General features: G+C 42.4%; 1 protein-coding gene across 1 annotated transcript in view; it reads right to left on the bottom strand.

The window, feature by feature from the left end:
* GPATCH1 (G-patch domain containing 1) overlaps positions 1–22184 on the bottom strand; it is a 43305-nt gene that overhangs the window by 6827 nt on the left and 14294 nt on the right. The window contains exons 9-17 of the mRNA XM_068528924.1: positions 18892–18971; positions 16078–16282; positions 13879–14175; positions 12723–12901; positions 12326–12453; positions 11188–11324; positions 10681–10847; positions 4287–4500; positions 553–660 (exon numbers count right to left, since the gene is read on the bottom strand). Of these exons, the coding sequence (XP_068385025.1) occupies positions 553–660; positions 4287–4500; positions 10681–10847; positions 11188–11324; positions 12326–12453; positions 12723–12901; positions 13879–14175; positions 16078–16282; positions 18892–18971 (1515 nt within the window). The remainder of the gene's footprint in view (positions 1–552; positions 661–4286; positions 4501–10680; positions 10848–11187; positions 11325–12325; positions 12454–12722; positions 12902–13878; positions 14176–16077; positions 16283–18891; positions 18972–22184) is intronic.

Genomic DNA, 22184 nt, shown 5'->3' with positions numbered 1-22184 from the left:
TCTATTATCAGATGTTTGTTAACTCAGCTTTCAAAGAGATGCCAACCAGTCTAAACATTTTAACATGAGATGTCAGTTTAAGCTGGCACTGAACAGAAGTTGTTAACAGATACTGGGGGAGGAGGAGGGGCTATATTTCCTTCTGAAAGGATTAGTTTTATTTTATTTGCTACATTAGCCAAAGTATAAAGAAGTCTCAGAATATCCTTCTCCCTACAATTCCTATCCCATCTTTGTGCCCTAGATTTTTACTTTTTTATCTCTATACGTGACAAAATTTGAGATACTTAGGGCCCTATCTGTTAAAAAGTTAAAAAAAAAAAATTAAAGGACTCTAAGGCTGAAAAGCAACAGCTATCATTTAGGCACGAGGTGGAAGCACTGATTTTCCAAACGTGGCTGAGAACGGATAAACTAGAAACAAACATATATATTTGGTCAGCCTCATGCTGGATTACGCTGGCAGAGAGAACAATGTGGTTAGAGTTGTCCTATCTTAGGAGAGACTCTGGCCCCAATGCAAACAGATGACATAAGGAGCTCTCGACTCACTGGCGCAGAACACGGGAGGCAGCTGCGGGCCGAACTCCTCTCTTTCATCTATCTGTATCTTCTGAATCGGGAAGAAGGGTGCGGGCTCCTGGGGTGCTGGCTCGCTAGCTGAAAAACACCAGGATATTAATTTTAGATACATGCCAAATATTAATGTGCTTGAGTCTTCAATTAATGTCTGTTTTTACCAGATAGCATGTGCTTTTCGTCAGCACCCCGCATAACTAGCTCACACCAGGTGCTGAGGACACAGCAGTGAACACACGGGCCCAACCTCTGACCTCCTGGACATTTGAGCTGGGATGTCGGCCACACAAGGGCACCTGCAAGCAGGTGCCCCAGGGGCTGTACCACAGGGGTGGCGAGGGTACTTGTGGCACACACTCCACATCACCTGAGACCTAAAAGGTTGAAACACCATCGGGACTTCCCTGGCAGTCCAGTGGTTATGACCCCGTGCTTCCAATGCAGGGGGCGCGGGTTCGATCCCTGGTCAGGGAACTAAGATCCCACATGCCGCGTGGCACGGCCAAAAAATAAAAACAAAAACAACAATGTGATTAAGCCAGCCAAGATGACTAAATACAATATCGCAAAAACTGAAATAAACAAATAAATAAAAATAAAAGGTAGAAACACAACCTCGAGGAAGGGCCATCTCAGGAGAATAAAGACTTACAAACAAACAGGATGTACGGCTTCCCTGGTGGTGCAGTGGTTAAGAATCCGCCTGTCAATGCAGGGGACACGGGTTCGAGCCCTGGTCTGGGAAGATCCCGCATGCCGCGGAGCAACTAAGCCTGTGCGTCACAACTACTGAGCCTGTGCTCTAGAGCCTGCGAGCCACAACTCCTGAGCCCACGCACCATAACTACTGAAGCCCGTGTGCCTAGAACCCATGCTCCACAACAAGAGAAGCCACCACAATGAGAAGCCCGCACACTGCAACCAAGAGTAGCCCCCGCTCGCTGCAACTAGAGAAAGCCCGCATGCAGCAACGAAGACGCAACGCAGCCAAAAATAAATAAATTAATTAATTAAGGAAAAAAAAACAGGATGTAAGACTATGTCCCAGTTCAGAAGGCTTCATTTCACTCAAAATAAATCATCAAAGAGGAGAAAAATTGAATATAAACAAATTATCGTGTTCACATCAATAATCTCGTTTTTTAAAAAGAGATGATTAGGTTTTCAGAGAGAAGAGAGAAAGATGGGGAAAGTCCGAAAAAATATGCATCAAAGCATTAATGGTGGTTATCTCTGGGGAAGGGCGAATTCCCAGAGACTTAAGCTTTCTACATTTCTTTTCTTTTTTTTTTGGCTGCGTCAGGTCTCAGTTGTGGCGTGTGGGATCTTCCATTTTGGCGTGCGGGCTTCTCTCTAGTTGTGGCACGGGCTCCAGAGCGCACAGGCTCAGTAGCTGCACCACTTGGGCTCTCTAGTTGTGACGTGCAGGCTCAGTAGTTGAAGCGTACGGGCTTAGTTGCCCCGTGGCACGTGGGATCTTAGTTCCCCAACCAGGGATCGAACCCGCATTCCCTGCATTAGAAGGCGGATTCTTAACCACTGGACCACCAGGGAAGTCCCTATATTTCTATATTTTTAAACTTTTCAAGTAATATATGACTCTGTAATAAAAAAATAAGTTGTTTTTTCTCACAAAGAAAGAAATAGGCTGACATTTGCAATCACCTAAGAACAAACAGTATTTTATATCTCTATGTAACTTTTTGGTTAAAGGCCCTCAGAAATTAAACCCAAGTCCACCACAGACTGAAAGGGGCAGGCAGAACAATCTAAAACTGAGACGGGAAATTCTGTCCATCCACCCAAGCATCTGAAAAGTCTCCCACCCTTGCAAGCACCAGACAGCCTCCTTTCCTATGCCCAAACTCCTGGCTGGGGTAAACAGAACAAGTAGGACAGGCTACTGACCAAGTGTTAGACTCACTGTAACGAGAACAGACACCGTCTACCAAGTGCTACTTATGTGCCAGGCAATGCCCATCTGACGGCTGTTCCAGAGCATACAATCTGCCCTACAGAGAGGAAAAGCAGGAAGAAACCCTGTATATGTCATGACCAAATGTCTTCCACTAATCCTGGCACCTCATCAGCAACCAGGTTAAAAAAAGAAAGAAGCTATTTTTTAAATGAAAATTTTACTATTTTTTAATTCTTCTCAACTAGGATAAGTAGGAAAATCAATATTATCAAACACATCTTTACATCCTAAAAATATACCAGAGATTTACAGCAGATAGAGAAAAAAAAAAAAAAAAAAGAACTCTGCTCCACCCCATTTAAAGATACAAAAGATTATAAATCATAGAAATATTTTTTTGAATCCGTCTACTAAGGCAAGGAAACAAAAGCAAAAGTAAATAAATAAGGGACCTTCCTGGAGGTCCAGTGGGTAAGACTCTGCACTCCCAATGCAGGGGGCCCGGGTTTGATATCTGGTTGGGGAACTAGATCCCGCATGCGTGCCGCAACTAAAAGTCCGCATGCCACAACTAAGGAGCCCACATGCTGCAACTACAGAGCCAGGGAGCCGCAACAAAGGAGCCTGCCTGCCGCAACTAAGAGCCAGTGCAACCAAATAAATAAATATATAACTAAATAAATATTTTTTAAAAACCGAAAAACAAATAAGACCTAATTAAACTAAAAAGCTTTTGCATAGCAAAGGACACCATCAACATAATGAAAAGACAACTACTGTATAAATCTTGTTGTGTTTTTTTTTTTTCCGTCATCCTGGTTTTGATATCACCTCACACTTGTCAGAATGGCTACCATCAAACAGACCACAAATAACAAATGTTGGTGAGGATGTAGAGAAAAGAGAACCCTTGTACATTGTTGGTGGGAATGTAGATTGGTGCAGCCACTGTGGAAAATAGTATAGAGGTTCCTCAAAAAACTAAAAATAGAACTATCATGTGATCCAGCAATTCCACTCCTGGGTATATTTCCAGAAAAAAACCGAAAACTCTAATTTGAAAAGATACATGCACCCTAATGTTCACAGCAGCATTATTTACAATAGCCAAGATATGGAAGCTACCTAAGTGTCCATCAACAGACGACGAATGGATGAAGAAGATATGGTGTATATACACAATGGAATCCTACTCAGCCATAAGAAAGAATGAAATTTTGCCATTTGCAACAACATGGATGGACCTGGGAGGGTATTATGCTAAGTGAAATAACTCAGACAAAGAAAGGCAAATACTGTATGTAATCACTTACATGTGGAATCTAAAAAATAAAACAACTGAATGAATATAACTAAACAGAAACAGACTCACAGACATAGAAAACATACTAGTGGTTACCAGTGGGGAGAGAGAAGGCGGGAGGGGTAAAAGAGGGGTAGGGGATTAAGTGATACAAACTATTATGTATAAAATATATAAGACACAAAGATATATCGTACAGCACAGGGAATATAGCCAATATTTTATAACAACTTTAAATGGAGTACAATCTACAAAAATTTTGAATCACTATGTTGTACACCTGAAACTAATATAATATTGTAAATTAACTATAATTAAATAAAACTTTTTTTAACTTAAAAAATACAAAAGATTAAAACATCATCAAAAAATCATCAATTGCTAATTATCCTGGTTCCAAATTACACACTAAATGAAGAAAGCAGCTTCTCTAGAAACATCATTGTTTTCTTTTTTAGATCCCAAAGTCTAAAGTATTTGACATACCTTGCGCCACAGATGACGTCTCCACCAAGTCAGTCTCTTGGGAACCTTTGACGTCGGCTTCCCGGGTACCCTCCTGATCATCCTCACTGTCGCCCTGCTCATCCTCAGAGGATGAAGACTTTTCATCTGAGGAGCTGGCAAAGATGGCTTTGAATAAGTCCATGGATGGGCGGCTACCCTCTCCTTCAGTCTGTGAATCCACACCTTTGTTTACCTGTATTAACAGTGAAATAACAGTCAGAAATGAAGAACCAAGGGTGAAAGGAGCCACGTGTTCTAGAACATGGCACCCGTGCACACACACACACACGCACGCATGCATACATATGCACACATACTTATGTTTGCGCTCATTTACATGGGTCTCCACACCCACGCACTGCCTAACTAAACAATGATCACTCACATGGCATCATTTTTGTGGTGCTTCTGACTCAACACCTGTAGATTGTGCTGACTGGTAGAAGCAGCTGAAGCTACACACGGAAATAGGTCATTAATCAGAACTGCAAAGGACCCAGAAAAAGGCAGTAGGGACTAGCACAGTGCCTCTGTCCTGTTTTCAAAAGTCTATCCGATGGGCTTCCCTGGTGGCGCAGTGGTTGAGAATCTGCCTGCTAATGCAGGGGACACGGGTTCGAGCCCTGGTCTGGGAGGATCCCACATGCCGCGGAGCAACTAGGCCCGTGAGCCACAACTACTGAGCCTGCGCGTCTGGAGCCTGTGCTCCGCAACAGGAGAGGCCGCGATAGTGAGAGGCCCGCGCACCGCGATGAAGAGTGGACCCCGCTCGCCGCAACTAGAGAAAGCCCTCGCGCAGAAACGAAGACCCAACACAGCCAAAAATAAATAAATAAATTTATAAAAAAAAAAAAAGTCTATCCGAGCCTTCAGAGGTCCCACATGAAAGGCAGTGAAGACAGTGTACTCGTTTAAAAGTTCTGAAGAGAAAACTGGGGGCCTCCACACAATGGGGAGGGCACCGAGAACAAGCCAACAAAATGGTCCTGGAGCTCCCCTCTGCAATTGCACGTCACCCTTCCTAAAAGCAGCCCAGGTGTGGAGAGTCAGGTTCGCCAATAAAGAGGCAGTGACTTTGTATACACTCCATTCTATAAACAAGGAGCAAAGGTATGAAGAAGACATGGCTCCCACATCCTAACAGCTAATCACCAGACAGACATGGGGTGATCTAACGTGCTAAGTGTGAACAGCAGCGACGAGAGAGCCCAGGACTGGCCTAGATCAGAACCCACTCCAGTCCTTCCATTTTACCACTGAAGAACGTGGGTCAGGGGCGACAAGAGCCTCTGTCAACGATGCACGCATGCTACGTGCCCAGGGTGGGTCTGGACTCTACCACCAGCTCTCCTTGCTCTTGGCCTGGGGTCCCTCCCCAGTTCCACACTGCCTCCAATTTCTGAAGCAGAGTTACAAATACGCACGTGAGGAAAACCGATACAAGATAGTGGAATTTATGATTTTAAAAGTAAACCCTTTTCATAGAAAAAAATTAAGGAAGAAAAGCATACCATTGCCCACTAAAAATAACCAGGACACCTTGGAGTAAGGACTGATTCTAGAGCTGGGGCTGAGAAATAAAAAGATGAGGCCAGAACATCTTACTGTGCCCAGAAAGTGAGGACATGCTCAGCGCGTAAAAGGGACATTTCAACAGGACACAGAAGCCAACCTGAAGGGGCTTCAACTAACCAAACTAGCACAATTGGAGCATTAAAATAAATAATGATAGTACTGAATTATCCCTCTGGATAAAATAGGAAACCGTGGGTCCACAGTGACATGAATAGTTTGATGAAGGACAGGGTATTTATATATTTCAAAGCTCTTAGATGTGTATTAAAGATAAAGTACAAATTAATAAGAAATGAATAAATAAAAGTACTTAACTACAAAGGGGAAAAGACTGACTTCACAGTGGAGAAGTCTGGCAGACACCACCTTACTCGAATAATCAAAGTGAACATCAGTAACGGGAAAAATCATCATCGTGTTCTACTTGGCAGGACACAACAAAAGCACAGCGGCATCCCTTCTGAGGTGTTCCTGCCAAAAATGCAGAACCAGAATCTAATCCTGAGGAAACGCCTGATGAGCCCAAATTGAGGGGTATTCTACAAAATTCTGGCCTGTAATCTTCAAAAGTATCAAGATCACGACTCCGTGCTCCCAATGCCGGGGCCACAGGTTCGATCCCTGGTCAGGGAACTAAGATCCCACATGCCGCACGGCTTGGCCAAAAAAAAAAAAAATTAAATTAAAAAATTTAAATTTCATTTTTAAAATAAATTTTAAAAATAAATTTAAAAGAAAAGTATCAAGATCATGAAAGTCAAGGGAAGACTGAGGAACTGTTCCAGACTGAAGGAGACTAAAGAGACATGACAGCTAAATGCAACAAGTGATGCTGAGCTAAATTCTTTTGCTATAAAGGACATTATTAGGACAACTAGTGGAACTTGAATGGGTCTGAGGATTGGACAGTAGTAATGTATCAATGTTAACTTCCTGATTTCGATAGATGTACTGTGCTTATATAAGAGAATGCCCTTCTTTAAAGGAAACACAGATGTGACAGGGCATCTGGTTGGCAACTTATACCCAAGTGGTTCAGGAAACAAAATTATCTGTACTGTATTTAAACTTTTAAGATTGTTTCAAAATTTTAAAAATTATAGAAAATGTCAGGAAGATCACGAAGAGGAGGAGCTCAAGAGGGTGATCCTATATAGTGGTTTATGTACTTCTCGCTCACCTCTGAGCTCATGGATCTGATTCTATGAGCAAATCAAAGCCTCTGATAACAGAACTATGGGATTAACTACCAGCCAGGTCCCAGACCAACCACCAGGAAGAGCACATACAGGAAAGATGTGAAGAGTACTATAAAGGCTTTGAAAACGGAAGGACATTTCAACCAAGATGGGTTGGAACTTGTAGCCTGAACCTAATTAGGTCGATTGTCTGCTAAAGCAAAATAAAACAACAAAACAAAAAGTCAACATTCTCCTTAGAATTTAAACAAGACCCAGGGTCTCATTACATAATATTCAAAGTATCCAGAGTACAAGCCAAATTTACTTGGTATACAAACAACCAGGAAAATTTCAACTTGCAGAAGATAATCAACAAACACCAACCCCAAATGACAAAAACCAAAACGACAAAAATGTTGGAATTACGAGACAGACTTTAAAGCAGCTATTGTGCTCCAAGAATAAAGACAAATGAAGAAAAGATTAAAAAAGGTCTCAGCAAAGAAATAAAAGATATAAATACAATAACCCAAATGAAAAATTCACTGAATGGGCTCAATAGCAGAATGGAGATGACAGAGGAAAGACTCAGAGAACTTGAAGACAGATCAATTGAAATTATCTGATTTAAACAACAGAGAGGAAAAAAAAGAGAGTGAAAACCAGAACAGAGGCTCAAAGACCTATAGGACGAATTCAAAAAGTATTACATTTATGTCATCAGAGTCTCAGGAGAGGCGCGAGAGTGTGGTGCAGAAAACATATTTGAATAAAATAATGGCTGAAAATGTCTCAAATTTGGTCAAAGACAAACTTAATGATTCAAGAAATTCAGAAAACCCCAAACAAAATAATCTCAAAGAAATGCACACCCAGATATATCATTACCAAACAGCTAAAAACCAAAGACAAAGTGAAAATCTTGAAAGCAGCCAGAGGAAAAGTCACATCACTACAAGGACAGTAACAACAATGTGAACGACCGTAGGTTTCTCATCAGGAACCACAAGGCCAGACGGAAGTGGCACAACATTTTTAAAGAGCTAAAAGAAAAGACCTGTTGACCCAGAATTCTACATCCAGCCAAAACACCCTTTAGGAGTGAAGATGGAATACAGGATATTCTCAGATCAAAGAAAATTAAGGGAATTAGTTGTTGGAACTGCTGGAAAAGAAATGCTACAGGAAGTTCCTTAGACAGAAGGAAATGATAAGAGACGGAAACCTGCGACTTCCCTGGTGGCCCAGTGGTTAAGACTCTACACTTCTACTGTAGGAGGCACGGGTTCAATCCCTGATCGGGGAACTAAGATCCCACACGCTGTGCAGCATAACCAAAAAATAAAAGAATTAAAAAAAAATTTTTTTAAAAGAGGGAAACCTGGAACTTCAGGAACAGAAATGATAAATATCCAAGTAAATCAAATAGACCATTATCTCCTCAGCAGTTCTCTAAAATGTGTATAACAACTGAAAGCAAAAATTTAAATATTGTCTGATGAGGTTTTCATTATATATATATACACTGTAACATATAAGACTACAACATAAAGCAGGGAGAGAAAAGGGACAGTAAGGATTGTCTATTCCACTTGAAGTGGTAAAATATCAATCCTAAATACATGGTGAAAAGGTTAAGTATGTATATTGTAATCCCTAGAGCAATCACTGCAAAAATAGAGTAAAAAAATATATAATAGATAAATTCAAATGGAAAACTAAAAATTATTAAAGTGATACAAAAGAAGGTAGGAAAGGAGAAAGAGAGAAACAAAAAAGAGTGGGAACAGAAAACAAACAATAAAACTGCAGACCAAAATCCAAATTACATCAACAAGTTACGTTAAATACAAATGGTCAAAACATACAAACATTAAAACATACAGATTATCAAAATGTATTTAAAAATAAAGCACCTATGACAATGACATGTTGCTTATTAAAAACCCACTTTAGGGCTTCCCTGGTGGCGCAGTGGTTGAGAATCTGCCTGCCAATGCAGGGGACATGGGTTCGAGGCCTGGTCTGGGAAGATCCCACATGCCGCGGAGCAACTGGGCCCGTGAGCCACAACTACTGAGCCTGAGCGTCTGGAGCCTCTGCTCCGCAACAAGAGAGGCCGCGATAGTGACAGGCCCGCGCACCGCGATGAAGAGTGGCCCCCACTCGCCGCAACTGGAGAAAGCCCTCACACAGAAACGAAGACCCAACACAGCCAAAAATAAACATAATAAATAAATAATAAATAAAAATTAAAAAAAAAAAAACCCACTTTAAATATAATCTAATAGATTAAAAGTGAAAAGATGGAGAAATACACACTATGCAAATAATCAGGGATAAAGAGTAATATTACATAATGATGAACGGGTCAATTCATCTAAAAAAATATAACTATCCTAAATGTGTATGCACCTAACAAGAGAGTTTCAAAATACATGAAGCAAGCACTTAGGAATAAAGTTTGATAGTTTCTTATAAAGTTACATCCATATTTAGCTCTTACCCAGTAATCCCACTGTTAGGTATTTACCCTAGGGAAGTGTAAACTTATGTTCATATACAAATTTGCACATGAATATTCATAGCAGCTTTATTTATGACAGCCAAAAGCTGGAAACAACCATATGTCCTCAAAGAGTGAATGGACCAAGCTGTGGTGCACCCATACAGTGAAATATCATTAAACAATCAAAAGGAAGGAACTACTGATACACACACAGTACTGATGAATCTCAAACGTATGACACTGAGTGAAAGAAGCCAGTTTCAAAAGGCTACATATGTATATCGTCTGATTCCATTTATATAACGTTCTGGAAGGAGCAAAACTACAGAGACAGAGGAGAGATCAATGGTGGACCGGGGCTTGGGGTGAGGGGAGGGTATGACTATGAAGGGACAGCATGAGGGGGTTTTTTGGGGTGATGGTATCATTCTGCATCCTGATTGTGGTAGTGGTTTCATGAATCTACATTTGTATAACAACTCATTGAACTGCGCTTTTTTTTTAAGTCAAGTTTAATGTATGTTAATTTAAAAAATAATTTTAATGAGGCTATTAGAAATAAAACCAACTTTTTATTAAGTTCAACTCAACTATTAAAGCAGTAATTTTTTAAAAAATCCAACGGATATTTTCTCTATACTCTCCACAAAAGGGATTACTTGTTACTTGAAAAATCGTATTTTCTATACAATACACTGAATTTTGTTTCAGTGGTTGATGCTAAGTGAAAGCCATTCTAGGCAGAGAAGTTTATAACCTCTCCTCAAATGATTAAGGCTATGACCGAAATTGGTGAATTGTACAGCAGATGTTGGTAAACTACTGCCCATGGGCCAAATCCAACCCACTGCCTGTTTTTGTAAATAAAGTTTTACTGGAACACAGATGTACTCAATTTTTTTCATATTGCTTGTGGTTTCTTTCACACTCAACAGCAAAGGTGAATAGTTGTGATACTGTATGGCACACAAAGCCTAAAATATTTAATATCTGGCCTTTCACAGCAAGAGTCTGCTGACCACTGCTATCGAATAACAAAAAGCATCACCACAGGGAGAGGCAAAGGCCACAGTCAGCCTGGCAAAGAGAACTTGAGAGCCCCAAATACCTTATCTGAGACTGATTCCATTGTATGCTCTTCCTCTTTGTTTACTAATGGACTGGACTCTTGTTTAGGTGGACCAACTTTTGATCTAGCCAGACTTAAAAATTCACTAATGGAATCTTCTTTCTTTTCTTGTTTAGATGTATCCCATCTGGATGGTTTTCTTGATTCTGAAAGGTAGGACATAGACCTAACATTAGAATTAGCAAGCAAAAGGCAAGCTCTGCATTATGGTTCTTTAATTCATTCAAGAACATCAGCGAGCCTACTATGTATGGTCCAGGCACTGTGCAATGTGCTGGGAATGTGGCAGATGCTGAAGCAGAGCTCCAACCCAAAACAGTGTATATCTGGACCACTTCAGCATGAGCTAATGTATTCACATGAACGATTCTTTTAATGGAAGGAGAGTTCACACTACATGTACCCCTATGACAAGATGACCCTTTACTTCTGTCTTCCCGACAGGCTAGGGGTTGAGACCATGGACCTGGGGGAAGGCCTACTCACTGTCGGGACCTTGGTGCTGTGCAACTTTTTCACTTGATGCTTGAGTTGCAGGTGAGGAAGCTGTCTCTGGGACTGTCAGAAAGTTGAAGACTGAGTATTTGTCACGTTTCACTCTTGGTAAGCCAACTAAAGTTGAACTGGGGGTTGAAAAGGAAACATATATATAAATAATTTTAATAACAACTTGTGAGGATAAAATCCAGTTCCTATAAGGCTGTCCATCTCATGTTTTTCACCAGTAGCTCTTCTACTTGGCTGAAAAGGTCCCTTAAGATGTTTTTGCTTCTCAAAGCAATTTTAGAATTTGGAATGTCTGACTTTAGGAGCCATGAGTTTTTTATTATTATAGTAAGAGCTAGAATTTAACTTTTTTTTTTTTTTAATTTATTTATTTTTGGCTGCGTTGGGTCTTCGTTGCTGCGCGCGGGCTTTCTCTAGTTGCGGTGAGTGGGGGCTACTCTTCATTGTGGTGTGCGGGCTTCTCATTGCCGTGGCTTCTCTTGTTGCGGAGCACAGGCTCTAGGCGCATGGACTTCAGTAGTTGTGGCTCGCGGGCTCAGTGGTTGTGGCGCACAGGCTTAGTTGCTCCGCGGTATGTGGGATCCTCCCAGACCAGGGCTTGAACCCATGTCCCCTGCATTGGCAGGCAGATTCTTAACCACTGTGCCACCAGGGAAGCCCTAGAATTTAACTTTGACAATGGATTTCCATGAAGGAAAAGTTCCACTGCCAAAAATATACCTCAATTTTCTGACAAAGTCTCTGATTCAACTGTATATGCTTTCTTGTGGTGTTCACAATCAAATAAGAAGGTACTGAACTTGTATAGAGAATCAGAAAACATAAGTTTCATTTTAAATGTAAACTCTCTGTGTGTGATTAAAAAGGTGGCAAATTAGACAGACATTATGTTTTTGTAACTTGGTGTATCTGAGTTTCCTATCTTTGCTACCTGGATGTCTGCTTTTTTTTTTTTTAGTAATAAATTAATACAAGTTAAATCTGCAAAGTCTGCAGCTCCAAGCATTTACAAGTAAGTTCATCTAGAAAAAGGAAATTTAAATGAATATGTAGGTGGAGAGTTAGCTTTAATACAGGGGAATAAGTACTGATGTAAGGGCAGGTTTATCCAACTTACCTTGGATATGGGTCAGGGACATTAAACCTCTTACACAGAAGCTTGTCAGGGTGCCACTCAAATGTGTCTCGGGTAAGCTTCCCAAACAGCTTCATCTTCACAGCTGACTGCTTGTCACTGACGTCATTCTGGGAAAAGACAGTCGTCTGTTTCATCAAGTGGCCACACAACTGACCTGTCTGCTTTTCCATTTACAAGTTTGCAAACAATCTTCCAAAATTTCAAAACAGCTTATGCTACACTTCTGCTAAAGTACACTGGAAGCTAAAAGCATAAAGCCATTTCTTATTCTACAGTGCCATGTGTATTTTGATCTTTTCAATGAGGGATTTAACGTTTTTGGCTATACAGTGTTTTAATTTTAAAATTCACCACATAGGGAATGATGGCGACAGACCTCTTGGTCCCGAGGGACTTCCACCTGATCTGAATCGTCTTCCATCTTGGCATGAGTGAACCGGGAGGACAAGGTCGAATGGGAAGACACATACAGCAGGGCTGCCTGAGCAAACTCATCCCGCTCACGGCGTCGCTCCCACTCTGTCATACTGGGATCAAGACAACATTCCAGAGCATCTATGGTAGAGAACAAGAAACTGCTTCACTCCTAGGAAAAATGGAGAACTTAAAGGAGAACATCTAGTGGGCACCACTGTATCCCTGTAGTTTTCACCAGAGGAAACACATAATCATTATCCTGGTTTTTAAGAGCATGGCGGGAGGTACTTGGCAGGTAATATTGCTCCCTCCCTCAAAATGATGCTTTTATTGAATTCTGTCTACTGCATGTAACAGAGAAAAACATTTGGGGATTAATGCTTGATTATATTTTCAAAGCAAGGAACTTATTACCAGTCCCAGACAGTGAAAATTCATCCCAACTATATTCCTAAGTTTGAGCAGAAAACACTCCTTTCTCTAACTTTTTTTTTTTTTAATTTAACATGTAAACACTAGGGGTGTGGAATCTTAGTGGGGAGTTAAGGCACAGTACACAAAGATCTGCTTTTGAAAACCAACCCCTCTAATTTGCTGACAAGCTCTCACAAGGACTACTGCGTATAAGAGCAATCTCTTGCCTCAATCTTGCCATATTTACTTCATAGATCATAGAGTGACTTTTTCCCCATGTAAGGGTTCAACAGCCAACTATCTTGGTAACTTAAATTTTAGACTATGATTTAGAGCTAGATGGTTAGGATCTTAAGACAGAGTGGGAAATGACCTTGTTCTCGTGGCAGGAAATGCAACCCTTACACAGAAGTCAAGCATTTGCAAACAGTAAATGGTCTGTAATTTAGCATTAGCCACTGCCAAGGCACACTCTCTACTTAAACTGCTATCTTTGGGACCCGAGATACAGAGAAACACAGACTAATTGTTCTTGCTTTCTCATGTCAAGAGCCAGGGCCTGAAATCTTTACAGTGTTCACAGCAGGGCAAAGTAAAACACTGCCAGAGCAGGATACCTCAATTCTGAATCTGGGTCTAGGGTCAGAACAGCAAGAACACTACCACTGGCGACACGTGGGAGGCCCAGGCCTAGCACCCACCTTTCTGACCCCGTTTCACATTTACTAAAAACTCTTCATATCGTTTTTGCTTTTCTGGCTCTTTTGCGAAAGGTTTGAAGTTGCTGGCTCTTACGGGGGCTGTGCCACCACTCAATGCCATGTGCCAAGAGCAGTGTCCGACGTCTGGAGAGGAGGGCTGGGGTCTGCTGCTAGAGGCATTTTGGGCCAGACTCCTGGCCTTGAGTTGAGCTGCTTTAAGGTCAGTTGCCTGCTTCATTTCTTTGAGTCTCTCTTTATCTTTTTCGGACAGAAATTCTAATACTGAAGTAGGTGCCCCTAAAAAAGAAACAATAATGGCAAGAGATGAAAAGTACCATAAGACATCTATACTCACATATCTCTCTACATACATTTTCAATATCACAAATTTATGTAATTGGAGGGGAGTATTTTACATTTAGTGTTTCATCTGTATTCATACTATCCCTATGAACTAGACAGTAATAAAATAATGACACACCTATTTTATAGTTGGCAAAAGTGAAGGTTAGTACTTGGATGTTTATAACGCCAGTAAGTGGTCCTAGAATGAGGAACCTGACATCCCAGACTCCAGACCTCCAGTCTAGGGCAACCACCATCTCCATGGTCCTGCCCAGCACAAGCCCTGGCTCAGAGCACAGCTACCCATCAAACACTCACGCGTGTCACAAATGCTCACTGAGCACCCACTGCCAGGCCTGGGGCTGGGAGAGTAACACAGATGAGGTCTTGCTCTCGCTAGTGAGGGAGACGGACATTAAAGAAACCACGAATCAACACCAGAGGACCAGCACGAGAGGAGGACGGTGGGGAGAAAAAAACAGGGCGACCTATGTGAGAGGGCTGGTCACAGGGGCAGAGGGAGAGATAACTAGCTTAAACAGTGGGCAGGGAAAGCCTGGAAAGGCCCTCTAAAAAGATAATATCTGAGGTAAGTTCTAAGTAAAAAGAAGGAGCCGGGAATTCCCTGGCGGTCCAGCGGTTAGGACTCCGCGCTTTCACTGCCGAAGGCCCAGATTCAATCCCTGGTCGGGGAACTAAGATCCCACAAGCCACAGCGCAGCCAAAAAAAAAAAAAAGAGCCAAAATGTGAGAGAAAAGAGAGGCAGAGGAAATATGAAGGCCCCGAGGCGGCACCATGGTCGGCAGGTTCAGAGGGCAGGAGGGAGAATCATGAGGCTGGACCACAGGGGGTTCAGGGGAAGTGGTGTAAGCTGTGGCCTGAAAGGTAGGCAGGGTGGGGTCCACAGGGCCCTGCGGGCAGTCTGGACTTTTCCTTAGTGTGAGCAGTACTGGAGCGTTTTAGTGGGGGCAGGTGGGGAGTGATACATTTGGCTGCTGTTAAAGGGAACAGGCTGCAGAGAAAAAGGAAGGGAACTAAGGAGACCGATGAAGGGCTGCTGCAATGATCCAGGTGAGAGAATATGGGCGCCGAGACCAGGGTAGAAGCAGCGGAAACGAAGAGAAGTGGAAGGGGTCCCCTCGCATGATGAGGGTAGAGCTGAGAGGACTTGCTGAGGGACTGGGTAGGGAGGGGGAGGCAGGGAAAGAAAGGAGCTAAGAATTAGGGTTCCTATGTTCTGGGCCACGCAGTGGGTCACTGGTGGTATCATTTACCGGGAAGGAGAAAGCTGAAGAAAGAGCGACTCTGGGGAAGGAAGCGGGCAACCAAGAGCTCTCTTTTGGTCTGTTGTAGCTGAGGCACCTGTTAGGCTCCCAAACGGCAAGTCCACCTCTCATAGTGGGTCTCTCGGTTCCAGCCTACAAGGGGATTCTCCACACCTATCCATCCTTTCAGACACACTCATTCCTTTTAGGCTTTCAGGAAAAGAGCAACAGTACCCTTTTCCCCTGAGAAAAAAAACAATACGTTCCCAGGCTGTGCAGAAAAAGTGAAGGTACACATGGCCCTAGTCTTTGCTCCATTCTTGGGACAATTATCAGAAGTCTGAAAACTGCTGCACTTAAGACTGGGTTTATAATTTTAATGACACAACTCAACTGATGGTGGGAAAACAACAAGTAAAGGATGTGTACACTGTTAACTACGCCATTCACAATAAACAATTTTATTCCCACAGTTTGGGAGTACAAAATTATGTAAAAAACTTCAGTGGGAAAATGACTTTCCATTTTGATTTGGATAACTCAGATTATTATAAATGTAATGATTTTAATCTTCTCTGTGGCACGTACCTTGAATAGGCGTTTCTCCTAGCAACTCTCCCCGCTTGGAGGCATTCAGTTGGTGCCTACTATGTGTCCCTGGGTCATGTGTTGGCTTTCCAGCTGACTCTGATAATACCTGAAGTAAGTGGGAGTTCTCTGAGGTTGCAGCCACAACAGGTCTGAAATAATGCACAGGTCGATAGTCTCTTGGCAATTCAGGTGGTGGATAAATCTTATAAAAACAAAACAAAACAAAACTCAGAACATACAGGCTGCAAGGTGATCATGTTTCATTTAACCAAGAAAACTCATTACCTGTGAGCGTGGTTAACGCCACCCTTTCCCAGGCTAGCACCTGGCAGGGAGGCAGCACCGGGAACAGCCTGCCCAGGTGCCCCACCAACATCCGTCCTGGATCTGGAGGGTCACCAGAACCACACTGTTCTCGTGGCCAGACATTTTAAATATCACCCCTGACCACTCTACTCAGAGATGCTAACACGCATGTTTTATATGAGAACAATAACGATAACTATAGTTACTACTACTGGCCCACGTGCAAAACTGGCCCATTGTGAATGAGAAAATTTAGAAAAGTATGATTCACAGCTTAAATAAAAAGAATAACTTTAAATAAGTTACTTTTAAACTCAGAATTCTTGGGACTTCCCTGGTGGTCCAGTGGGTAAGACTCCGTGCTCCCAATGCAGGGGGCCCGGGTTCGATCCCTGGTCGGGGAACTAGATCCCACATGCATGCCGCAACTAAGAGTTCGCATGTCGCAACTAAGAAGGCTGCATGCTGCAACTAAGACCCGGCACAGCCTTAATTAACTACTTAATTAATTAATTTTTAAAAATCACATTAGGTTTAAAAAAAACTTTTTCTAAATAAATAAATTCAGAATTCTTTTTCTGGTTATGTTTCAGTTCCAAATTGGAGTTTCAGGCCTTATTTTTTGGTCCAAGGTAGTTTTCATTCAAAAGCTGACTGAGGTGAAATTGAAATACATTTGGGAAATTCAGGTATTAATGATGGTAGAACAGATAAGCTAAAAGAAAGTATTAGATATTTTTAAATTATTGCTCTAAATGGTCTCCCTTGCTCTTGGTCTAACAAACACATAGTTATGGACAGTCCTATTTAAGCTGTTTTCTAGATTTTTCAGCTACCTGGAATTCTGAGCTCTGTAACCAGTGAAGCACTCAACACTCTCTGGCTGTGGTTCTCAGCCCCACACAGCGCTCACTCGAGAGGTTTAACAATGCTGATGCCTGTGTCCCATCCCACAGAAAAGTCGACTGCAGCTGGAGTTTCCCAAGCTTCCCAGGTGGTTGTAAAGTGCAGCCTGGGGTGAGCACCTGGTCCAATGAAAGTCATGAAAGAGTGCTATTATCATTGTTAGGAAATCTCATTTTTTTATCATCTTAGCCTGACCGCCTTCTCTGAAAAACGTAACTCCCAAGTCAGCCAGCAAACACTCTCGTGTTACCATGACACAAAAAAACCACAGGAGCATGGCAGATAGGAGGGATGTATACACATGACTCTTCTTAATATCCGCCATCGGATTCAAAGTATTTCAATCCCTCTGCTAAATCACTGCTCTGTTTTGCCTCTGGATCCAAAGGCTGGGTTTTTAGCCACATATTAGAAAACCTGCCTCTCTGTGAAAGGCTCAGTGAACACAGCCGTGCTCTGAATCGTTCACACCCAAAGCCCTATGCCAGCGAGGAACCTCCAGGGCCCATATCTCCATTTACACACTCTGCCACGACAGTGCATTTGTCTGTCTGGCACCCTCGATGAGCAGGAGCTACCTGGGGGCCAAGACTTATTTAAATAGTCCTATTTACCCTTGAGTCCTAAGCTGAATGAGTACTTAACCATTTTTATGCTCCCTTTTCATACATGTAAAAAACTCACATTCTCCTTTGACATAATATGACATTTCTGGTAAATAACAGCGGCTGACTATGTGCCCAACACTGTTCTGAACATATTCTGCTCTCTGTTACAGCACATTAACTATCACGACTAAACAAATCAAAGCTGCTGTAATAACGTATGTGGTTTCTCAGGCTGTGCTGCTCCTGGCCTCCCTGCTTCCGGAGAACCGCAGGCCAAGCCACAGAGGTACTTAACAAATGTTCGCTGAGTTAAAATCAAAAAGCCCATTAAAGTGTGGAACAATCTAAAACAAGGATGCCAAGGAGGCAAAGGGCCAGGCACCCCTCCTGAGCTACCAGCACCCATGCTAACCTGTGAGCACGTGACTCTGCTGGGTGTTAAAGAGCCACGTGGCCAAAGCTGTAGAAAGGCTCACAGAAACAGAACTACCCGGAAAGGCATGAGGAGTTCTCCCCAGGACTCGACCCACACGTTCCCAGCTTCCCTCCCTTCCGCTCGGCACAGGCAAGGAGCCCAGGGAGCCCTGCCCACAGCAGCTAATGTGCTCCACGGCACCGAGGAGGAGCTGGGACCGTGGGCTGTTACGGCTCTTTGAAATTTTCTTTAAGTTACATTGCCCCTAGGATTAGATCAATTCCATTCTCCCACCAGCTTCTAATGTAATTCTTCCTTAATGGAAATAACCACTCACTTGAAGTTGGGATTTAAAAGATTAGCAGTTAGATGTTTTGAACACGATGTGGCTACCGACTGACATTTCCAGTGCAGAATGTGTTTCCCTGGACAACCACTAGTAACCAGACTGTTGCTTTCTGTTAGCAGAATTTATTTACCTTTTCAATTGTTAATAGAATAACTCAGATTACGCAGCAGCAAATATTTTAAGTGCTAAATCAGTTTAAAAAAAAAAAAGAAAAAGAAAAATCTTACTTTCTTAGAAGATAAAGGTTTAGAAGCCAAGGAGAATCCATCCAAAATTTTGCCAACGTAGCGAAGCTCTTTCTCTGATTCTACAAAATGATGTCATTTGATTAATTCCAGAGGCAGAGAAAATTAGAATAAGACAAAAGACCTCAGTTTTTTATCTCCGAGAATATAAACACTACATGTCATAGTTGCAATCAGTAAAAGGGAGGAAAGAATGGCATGTAAAGCCCTCACACCTCTGTTGACTCAGTGACTGGCAGCCCAGACCACACCGCCCTGGGCTGATTAGGCTGTCCAGGTAACAATGGCACCTCAACATCGTTATTTAGAAAAAGTACGTAAGGTCCTATGCTAAGGGGCACCAAAGAATATACTCTGTAGAGTAAAAGATCTCAAGAAAAACCATCAAGAGAACAAGTATGGATAAAAATAAAAATAACTTTGAAAGAGTCATTTCTAAAACTAGGTGAAGAACCATGGGGACATGACCTCCCAATTTCTTTAGCAACCATCCAAGTAAGACACAAAAGGCAATACAACCAGGTCAGCCTGTAATCTAACTGTGGGACCAATTAAAAGGTGCTTTTGTCTTTTTCTCAACTGAAATTCTAACGAGAGATAAAGATCACTAATTCAGGATATGACTAACACCCTCTAACTTGCAGCCAGGGATGATCTATTGGTCGTGGAGACAACCCCTTTGATTCTCAAGGATTTTCTGCACATAGAGGTTATGTCGAAAATCCATATGCATGAACTGCATTTTCTGTTGCCAAAAGCCCATGCTACATAACCACCAGCACTTACACAAGCTGGGTGTTGAACCCTGAAGCAGGAACGGCTGCCCGTGGGGCAGGTGGCACTGAGGTTTTCAGCTGCTTAAGATGCAGCACTGCCCTGTAACTACCCTCCCCACAATCTCATTCTTTGCACTTCAACTGACGTAGAACTTTTGGACCAGCTTCTGGAAGTCCCTAAAATTCTGTAGGGTAATATAGGATTAAATTACATTCTTCGAATTTTGTATTCTTTTAAAACCCAGCAATTTGGGACTTCCCTGGTGGCACAGTGGTTAAGAATCCGCCTGCCAATGCAGGGGACACGGGTTCGTTCCCTGGTCTGGGAGGATCCCACATGCCGCGGAGCAACTAAACCCGTGTGCCACAACTACTGAAGCCCTCGCGCCTACAGCCTGTGCTCCGCAACAAGAGAAGCCACCGCAATGGGAAGCCCGCGCACTGCAATGAAGAGTAGCCCCTGCTCGCCGCAACTAGAGAAAGCCTGCACGCAGCAACGAAGACCCAGCGCAGCCAAAAATAAATTAATTAATTAAAAAAAAAAACAAACAGCAATTTCATCTTTATGAAGAAATAAACAAATGTCTACAAAGAGAGAGCCATGAGAATACTATAGCCCTACTTATCATAGAAAAAACACAAGAACAATTTAAAAATCAGCCATGGAGACTGGCTACGTATAGATTGACTCAGTGAAAAACCGTAAGGTCAAAACTATAGATGTTGTGACCCTAAGGGTAGGAGCGGGAACTGTGGCAGAGAGGGCGTGAGCAGAAGGTGGGGACCTCAGACGGAGGCACCAACCCAGGCTTGATGGGGGAAGGGCTGGGATTAATTAGCCAGGGCAAAGGTGTTATACAAAGGAAAAGCCAAAGATTTGGCTGAGAAGGCAGATTTAAATATGTATATTTATTATAGCTTAATAATTATTATAAATTAATACATTATATTAATATTAGTAATATAGTATGTGTGTTAGTATGTTGATATAGTTAGTGTAAGTAATAACTAACACGTTAATATAAGCTATAATATTAATTAATATTAATTTAATATATTATATATCTTCTTTTAAGTTATAAAAACAATACATAGTCTTAGTAGAAAAATCTGAAAATATAGGTGAGCAAAAGGAAGAAAATAAAAGTAGCCTAGTTCCCACCCAGAGGTAACATCTACTAACGTCTGGGTGCACACCCGCCCAGCACCTCGTGTAAAACCCTGGGTTCTTTTCGTGGCGATGACGACAGAGGCCGCTCACACTTGCAGAGTGCTTGCTGTGTGCCAGGCACGTTCTAAGCCCTTTACGCACATTAAATTTCCGTGGGATAGGTAAGCCATTGCTGTGCCCATTGCCCAGGCAAGGACGCTGAGGCATAGAGAGGTTGAACAGCCTGCCTAAGGTCACAGCTGATAAATGGGGAGAGCCAGGACGGGAGCCCAGGGAATCTCTCTTCAGAGTCTGTGCTCACAGCCATTAAGCAAACTAAAGACTGTTTCTCACCTGCTTTTTTCTCTTCTAGAAATGTAAAATTGGCATCATTTTGGGGAGTGATGCTTAGATTATTTAGATGTATTTTATAAGAGTTAGATCAAACTTGATCTGACTATAGCTAAAAACATCTAAATAGATTATTTTATCTGAACTCTCACCTCCTTACTTTAAGTGGTTGTTACAGTAGGTGCCATTTATTCAGTCTTTGAGGCAGGTACTATGCCAAACCTGTGATGCCATTTAATCCTCACAATGACCCCCAGAGTGGATTTTATCCTCACTTTACAAATGACGCCCAGAGAGGCTACAAGCCTTGCCCATGGTCATGCAGCTGGGCAGTAGAGAGCTGGGATTCGAATCTGGGTCTGATTGAGAGCTAAGACTCAAATCCAGGTCTGACTGAATCAAAATCACATGCCATTAATACCTACTGACTCCTTCCTATACCTTTTCTGGAAAGAAAAACTGAAATTCTACTTAGAACCATAGAATCCAAATCACTATACGACTCTGACTTGAAATTCCAGGTGTGTCAAGAGATGTTCATCTCCTAGCTCAACAAGAGCCCCTTAGGAACCAGATAAGTTTAAGTGATGAGATGAGCTGGGCACCAATCTCCATTTTGCTGCAGGTTCTCTGTGTACCTACCACCTGGTTCCCATGCCTGGCCTCCTGACCTGCTGCCTCAGTTGACCTTCTTTGGCTACCTGCCCAGTTCCTTGAGCTGGGAGTGCGTCCCTCTGACCCACTGTCAGCTCTGACCTGCAACACGAGCAAGCACGTGTCCACACACTTGCTCCTTCCCTGATTCCAGGCCCCTCCCTCCTCCCCACTTGACTCTGTCTTGACAGTTGGCTTTGGCCTTGAACTGGTCTAAATCCCACTTCTGTCTTACTTCCCACAATGGGCCTCTCTGATCCCCACTTGTTCCTCACTCTGCATCTTCGACCAACAACTCCCTGCTCCACGGAGGCTAATGTCCCAACACTTGGTCTACCATCAGT

Source organism: Eschrichtius robustus, chromosome 19 (assembly GCF_028021215.1).
Source record: "Eschrichtius robustus isolate mEscRob2 chromosome 19, mEscRob2.pri, whole genome shotgun sequence".
Lineage (NCBI taxonomy): Eukaryota > Metazoa > Chordata > Mammalia > Artiodactyla > Eschrichtiidae > Eschrichtius > Eschrichtius robustus.
Note: the sequence above shows the minus strand (reverse complement) of the source record. Positions and strands in the feature narration are given on the sequence as shown.